Genomic DNA, 7,500 nt, shown 5'->3' on the forward strand with positions numbered 1-7,500 from the left:
CAAGTAGCTATCACCATCGAAGGCATCAAGGTGAAGAGTGCTTTGTGGAGGAGTGAGGTGTTGTCACGTAGAAGGTCTGTCGCTCAACTGCCTAAGAAAGTGAAACTCACTGTTTAAGTACCAGTTTTACTACGCATGCGCACTCGAGGGGCTTCCAGTGGTGAAGTACCTTGCGCATGCGCAGAATAGTACTTCCTCAATGGCGGCTATAATTTCGCGCCACTACACTCTCTATGTGGTGGTGACCATTACCAGCATCCTAACATATGTCATCAACACCGTCACTCACTACTGCCGCCAACGGACAGCCAATCTTCACACGGCTGTCCCCAACATGACATCTGTGACACCAAATACACCAACGTTTGGAGAGTTGCTGCTGCTAACTCCTACACCAAGAGTTGGACATGTAGTGGCGCGAAATTATAGCCGCCATTGAGGAAGTACTATTCTGCGCATGCGCAAGGGATTTCACCACCGGAAGCCCCTCGAGTGCGCATGCGTAGTAAAACTCGTACTTAAACAGTGAGTTTCACTTTCTCAGTGAGTTGAGGACAGACCTTCTACGTGACAACTCCTCGCTCCTCAACAAAGCACTCTTTACCTTGATGCCTTCGATGGTGATAGCTACTTGCTTCTCTGGCAGGCATCAAGGAAGCCCTTAACCTTCCAATACCTAATTACAACTTAATCAGCGGCTGCTAAGCTGAGTGACACAGGATTTGTATAACCAAGCATCATCAAAAATAAAACTTAATTTTATTATGTTGTTGAATTGTTCTAACGTCTCTTCATATATAATGCTGTTGAAAGGTGATAGAGAGAGACTAGAGTCTCTACGACAACTATCAAACCATTTACAGACAGTTACTGCTGCTGTTAATTCAAATACCAGGCTATTGAAAATAGCAGGACCTATGTAAATACACATTTTTTTTTTTACAGTATTCTTCTGAAGATGGGCGTTTTCACCTGAAACATTAAGGTTTTTAAAACTTCCTGCATTGCTAGAAACCTTCCTTATTTCTCATTTCATTCATTAGTTCTATACAATTTAAAATGGTTCACCATTACCCATACCAAACTGTATAAAGGTTATAACAACAAATGTGGTCTCTGCATCACAGAAATTTTTTCAGTTTTCATGTTTATTAATTTTTCATTCTGTTTTTGTTTTATTGAGGGTTAAACAATTTTTTTTAGTTTAGGAAGATAACAGGGGAGGTAACCCAATTTTTATTGGGGGGTGGGTGGGGGTGAGATAACCAAAAAGTACCCAGAAACCTTATCTGTTATGCAATGCAGCAGTTGCTTTAATAAACGAAGTGTCCTTATTCTTAATTGCAAACAAAAGTTATGTAATACCTTCTTAAGGTACAAATAATAGTGGCCATTCCAATTATTTCCTAACAAATCCTTCTGCATTCACACCTTTATTTGAAGCTCTTCTATGTATCTATAACAGGTTAAAGTGGTGGTGGTGGTGGTGGTGGCACTCTGTCGGTTACGACGTCGAGGGTTCCAGTTGATCCGATCAACGGAACAGCCTGCTACTCGTGAAATTAACGTGCAAGTGGCTGAGCACTCCACAGACACGTGTACCCTTAAGGTAGTTCTCGGGGATATTCAGCGTGACACAGTGTGACAAGGCTGACCCTTTAAATTACATGCACAACAGAAATAGGAAGAAAGGGTGATAAAAAGTTGTGGTGAAAGAGTACAGCAGGGTTCGCCACCATCCCCTGCTGGAGCTTTGTGGAGATTTAGGTATTTTTATATATCATCATCATCATCATCGTCGTTGTCGTTTAACATCCACTTTCCATGCTAGCATGGGTTGGACGATTTGATTGAGGACTGGTGGACTAGGAGGCGACACCAGGCACCAATCTGATTTGGCAGAGTTTCTACAGCTGGAAGCCCTTCCTAATGCCAACCACTCCGAGAGTGTAGTGGGTGCTTTTACGTGCCATCGGCACGAAGGCCAGTCAGGCGGTACTGGCAATGGCCACGCTCAAAATGGTGTATTTTATGTGCCACCCGCACAAGAGCCAGTCCAGGGGCACTGGCAACGATCTCGCTCGAAAGTCCTTACACATGCCATGGGCACAAGTGCCAGAAAGGCAACGCTGGGCACAGGTGCCATCACGATTTCACTTTCGCTTGCCCCATATATATATATATATATATCATATAAACAGAAATACAAACATACAAACAAGCAGCAATACTTATATACTCTGAAGGTAAGTGTGTGTGATTCAATGTGCGCGTGCATGTGCACGCATACACACACACATATATATGAAAGACAAACACAAGGATTCACACTCACCTTTTTTAAGGGGATTGCACAATACCTTATGGCCAAATTCTGCACAACATATATTTTCAGGACCAACACCACTCATTCGTTTGGGTATCATGACAGCCTTTTCATTTTCTCCTGAAAGTAAAATAAAAACTCAATGAGAATAAACTGTTACTTCCATACCAGTAAGAATTCAATAATTTTAAAAAATACGTGTGTGTGTGTGTGTGTGTGTGTGTGTGTGTGTGTGTGTGTGTGTGTGAGAGTCAGCGTCATTTAAAATCTGTTTATCCATACTTGCATGGGTTGGATGGAATTTGGCGGTGCAAGTGTTTATTTCCAATTATCATACATCTAGATAAAGGTACAAACACCCACGCACAATCATTATCTAACACCTGCTTTTCTATGCTTGTGTGGGTTGGAAGGGATTCGTTCAGATGGATTTTCTACAGCTGGATGCTCTTCCTGTTGTCAACATATACCCGGTGTTGACAAGCCACAAAAATGGCAAAACACTGGTGTCCATCAGTCCCCATTGAGATTGGAGGTGAGTCATCTCACCTGTCCATGACTCTGAGGTGTTTTAACACCTGGCACTTTCAGAGTGTATATACTCCACCACACTATTGCAGTCACCAGAAAATACATGAAGCATATGCATTAAGTATATACTCTTTTACTTGTTTCAGTCTTTTGACTGTGGCCATGCTGGAGCACCGCCTTTAGTCAAGCAAATCGACCCCAGGACTTATTCTTTGTAAGCCTAGTACTTATTCTATCGGTCTCTTTTGCTGAACTGCTAAGTTACAGGGACATAAACACACCAGCATCGGTTGTCAAGCGATGTTGGGGGAACAAACACAGACACACAAACACATACATATATATATATATATATATATATATATATATATATATACTATATATGACGGGCTTCTTTCAGTTTCCGTCTACCAAATCCACTCACAAGGCTTTGGTCGGCCCGAGGCTATAGCAGAAAACACTTCCCCAAGGTGCCACGCAATGGGACTGAACCCGGAACCATGTGGTTGGTAAGCAAGCTACTTACCGCTCAACAGCAGTTGTCTGTGGGTGCTTCATTGGGTGAAATACAATCAAGAACTGATAGATTTTTCTGAGTTTTCTTAATTGGCAGAAAGTATTGTACATTTAGGTTGGGTGTTATATGGACTGTTGGATATGTTATTCGTCTGACGTTCCGTGTGTCACTGTGGTTCGTCTGAGTTCATTGTTTCATTGTTGTTGTCTTGTGTGACTGGGGTAGTAAAATGTCATTGATAGATATGGCGGACATGACTTTTGTTTATTTATAACGAACATTGGGTGAGTGCGTTCTTTGTATGTAATTGAATAATAAATGTAATAATTAAATTGTACAACTCGTTGTGTTATCTCTGCGAGCCTTCCGAGGGACATACAACATTGGGTGATGACCAAATGAATACAATCACAAGTACAAAGCAAACCGAAATAGGATTCTTTCACAGTATTTCTGGAATAATGTTAGCTCAGAGATCAGGGGTTCTTTCCAGGCTGTGTCACTACTTCTCCGCATAGAGAGGTCACAGCTAAGGTACTATGGACATATGTGATTAGAATGTTGCTGGGAAGAACCGCAAGACAAATTCTTCAAGCTGAACCAACTGGCAAAAGACTTAGGGGTGGACCAAGAATGAGATGGTTGGAGGATATCCATTGTCTCAGTTGGTCATGCTTGAGAATCCTGCAAGAAATTTTTGCTTTTGATAGGGTCTTACAGAGGAGGTACCTGTGGACTCATCCTATAATGACCCTCCCAGAAATATTGGGGCAGAAAAGATGGATGAATGGAGTTTTGTTAATCTTTTAAAATGTTACCTTTACACATTGTAACGCAAGGCATCGTTTTATGTTCTGTACAGTAACATACTTTACAGCCATCAACAATAGTGTCCCCTTCCTTGTATTTCATATCCTTGTAATTGCAAGTCAATTCAGCTGTAAAAGAAGATAAAGACAAACATTAATGGATTCTATGATCATACACACACACACACACTTTCTTACTCATTTATTTCCATCTTTGGACTGAGGCCATGCTAGGGTACTACATAGAAGAGCTTAATTGAATGAACTGACCTCAGGACTTATATTTTAACCCATTAGCATTTAAGCTGGTTATATCTGGCCCAAATATTCTATCTTTATTGGATGTTCAAATCAATTAGATCTGACCTCTCATACCTACACTACAATGTCATGTCATTCTAAATAAACAATCATATCATCAAATTCTCAGAGGTGTGAATAAATAAGCATTACATTTGACAGAATAATCTGAATGCTAAAGGGCTAAGCTCGGTGCTCATTCTATTGGTCCTTTTTGCTGAACTGCTAAGTTACAGGGATGGAAACAAACCAACACTGATTGTCATGTGTTGGATAAGTCACACACACACACACAAATAGATGTATGTATACACATGTAATAGTTGTATCTGCTGCTGGCACTCCGTCGCTTACGACGACGAGGGTTCCAGTTGATCCGATCAACGGAACAGCCTGCTCGTGAAATTAACGTGCAAGTGGCTGAGCACTCCACAGACACGTGTACCCTTAACGTAGTTCTCAGGGATATTCAGTGTGACACAGTGTGTGACAAGGCTGACCCTTTGAATTACAGGCACAACAGAAACAGGAAGAAAGAGTGAGAGAAAGTTGTGGGGAAAGAGTACAGCAGGGTTCACCACCATCTCCTGCTGGAGCCTCATGGAGCTTTAGGTGTTTTTGCTCAATAAACACTCACAACGCCCGGTCTGGGAATCGAAACCGCAATCCTATGACCACGAGTCCGCTGCCCTAACCACTGGCCCATTGTGCCTCCAATAGTTGTATCATTTCATATAAGATGGTTGGTGTTAAGAAGAGCATCCAGTAGCAGAAACCATACCGAAACAGACAGTAGTGTTTTTTATGTGCCAACAGCACAGGAGCCAGTCCAGCGGCACTGGCAACGACCTCACCCGAATGTTGTTTTTCATGTGCCACCGGCTTAAGTGCCAGTAAGGCGACACTGGTAATGGTCACGCTCGAATGGTGCTTTTTATGTGCCACCAGCATGGGAGCCAGTCAGCGGCCCTGGAAATGATCATGCTCGGATGGTGCTTTTAACATTCAACTGGCATGGGTGCCAGTCAGGCGGTGCTGTCATCAGCCACATCAGCAAATTTCAACATGGAAAATGGACATTAAAAGGATGATGATGATGATGATGATGATGATGATGATGACAGTGATTCACCATGGAATTATTGATGTAATTCAAAACGAACTACTTTTCAGCTGTACATAAAGTGCATGTTCAAAACATGAATGCCAACAAAGAGACAAACATAAAAAGAGAGAGGTTTGCAAGTGAAGTATTTACTTACTTTTAAAAAGCATAAGTTTGTTCCTGTAACAAATTTCAAATCCACCATCCTTTACAAGAGTGGAAAAAATCAAAACCTCATGATGCTTACATCCATATGCATCATGTAAGCCACAAATCACTGTAACAAAGAAAGCAAGAAGTAGATTGGTTACTGGTGAGAATGTTGATATAGGTTAAGGTTTAACCCTTTCGATACCAACCCGGCTGAAACTGCTTCTGGCTCTGTAGTACAAATGTCTTGCTTTCAAAAGTTCTGAATTAAAATCTTCCACCAAACCTTAGTCACAATTTATGTTCCTAACACTAGCTTAATGATAACAAAGTTATTTTACTAAATTTTTGTTATATTTAAAATTAATTGAAAGAAACACAGAGCATCTCAACAGAAATATGGTAACAAAAGGGTTAAAATATATAACAGAGAAACAATTCTTAACCCTTTCGATACCAACCCGGCTGAAACAACCTCTGGCTCTGTAGTACAAATGTGTTGTTTTCATGTATTTGGAATTAAAATCTTCCACCAAACCTTAGTCACAATTTATGTTCCTAACACTAGTTTAATGATAACTAAGTTATTTTACTAAATTCTTTGTTATAGTTAAAATAATTGAAAGAAACACAGAGCATCTCAAAATAAATACAGTAACAAAAGGGTTAAAGAACAACTATAATAGCACTTCAATAACTTTTCTCTTATATTCATCCTTCTGTAACTTGAGGGTGTAACTCATCTTCATGACAATGTTTTTCCTTATCGAAGGAAAGAGATAAATGGTACACCACTGTCCACCACAGCAGAATTGATACTGGTGTTAGTGCCATGTATAAAGCACTGGTGATGATGGTGCTACATAAAAAGTGCTGGTTGATGGTATTATATAAAAGACACTAAAAAAAAAAAAAGACAAAAGTACTTGCAGTTGATTTTCTTGATTAACAGAACCCCCCCCCCCCCCCCCAAAAAAAAAACATTTGCAAGTCAGTGCTCCAGCATGACCACATTCCAGTGATTGAAAAAAAAAAGTAAAAGAAAGATAATAAAAGATTGTTACAAAATGAAGGAGGATGTCTGCTGGGATTATGCTGATATGCAAATCTGATTGTTAATAATGCCAGCATGGCATTTATTAAGTAGCAGCCGAAGTGGTGACAGTAAAAGTGCTGATGATGCAGCTGTCTTGCTCTGTCTTCCTCTCTGCCTGCCTGTCTCTGTCTGTCTGTCTGTCTGTCTCTCTCTCTCACACACTGTCATGAATCTACCACACAACCTTCAAAGCTTCACTGACAATAATAAACAAATGTCAAATGGAATGAAAACATGCTTACAGTGGCCTAAGTGCACAGTGCATCTGTGACAGAGCAATGTGCTGCCCTAAGCAGCCTTCAGTCGTGTGTTTTGATGGACACTGTCAAGTGGCACTGTTCAAAGGGGCTAGGAGAGGCGGCAGAGTTGGGGGGGAGGGATGGCAAGGGTTTAAGAAAGAAAGAAAGTGAGATGGGAGGGTGGGATGAATTGAGAGTTGGGGGGTGATGGATTGATTGTCAAATTATTTTGAATTAGCAACATTAGCAAAAAAAAAAAAAGAAGAATGAAACAAAATAAGAAACAAATAGGTGCAGTCATAGTTGGGTAGTAAGAAGTTTGCTTCCCAACCACAAGGTTCTGGGTTCAGTCCCACTGTGTGGCAGCTTGGACAAGTGTCTTCTACTAAAGCCTCAAACCAACCAAAGTCTTGTGAGTGGATCTGGT

At 40.8% G+C, this 7,500-nt stretch overlaps 1 protein-coding gene across 1 annotated transcript in view; it reads right to left on the reverse strand.

Moving 5' to 3' along the window:
- The window catches only part of LOC106883177 (uncharacterized), a 114,984-nt gene that overhangs the window by 94,730 nt on the left and 12,754 nt on the right, over positions 1-7,500 (reverse strand). The window contains exons 2-4 of the mRNA XM_089343420.1: positions 5,746-5,865; positions 4,193-4,312; positions 2,336-2,446 (exon numbers count right to left, since the gene is read on the reverse strand). Of these exons, the coding sequence (XP_089199546.1) occupies positions 2,336-2,446; positions 4,193-4,312; positions 5,746-5,865 (351 nt within the window). The remainder of the gene's footprint in view (positions 1-2,335; positions 2,447-4,192; positions 4,313-5,745; positions 5,866-7,500) is intronic.

Source organism: Octopus bimaculoides, chromosome 27, assembly GCF_046866305.1.
Source record: "Octopus bimaculoides isolate indiv1 chromosome 27, ASM4686630v1, whole genome shotgun sequence".
In the NCBI taxonomy this organism is placed as follows: domain Eukaryota; kingdom Metazoa; phylum Mollusca; class Cephalopoda; order Octopoda; family Octopodidae; genus Octopus; species Octopus bimaculoides.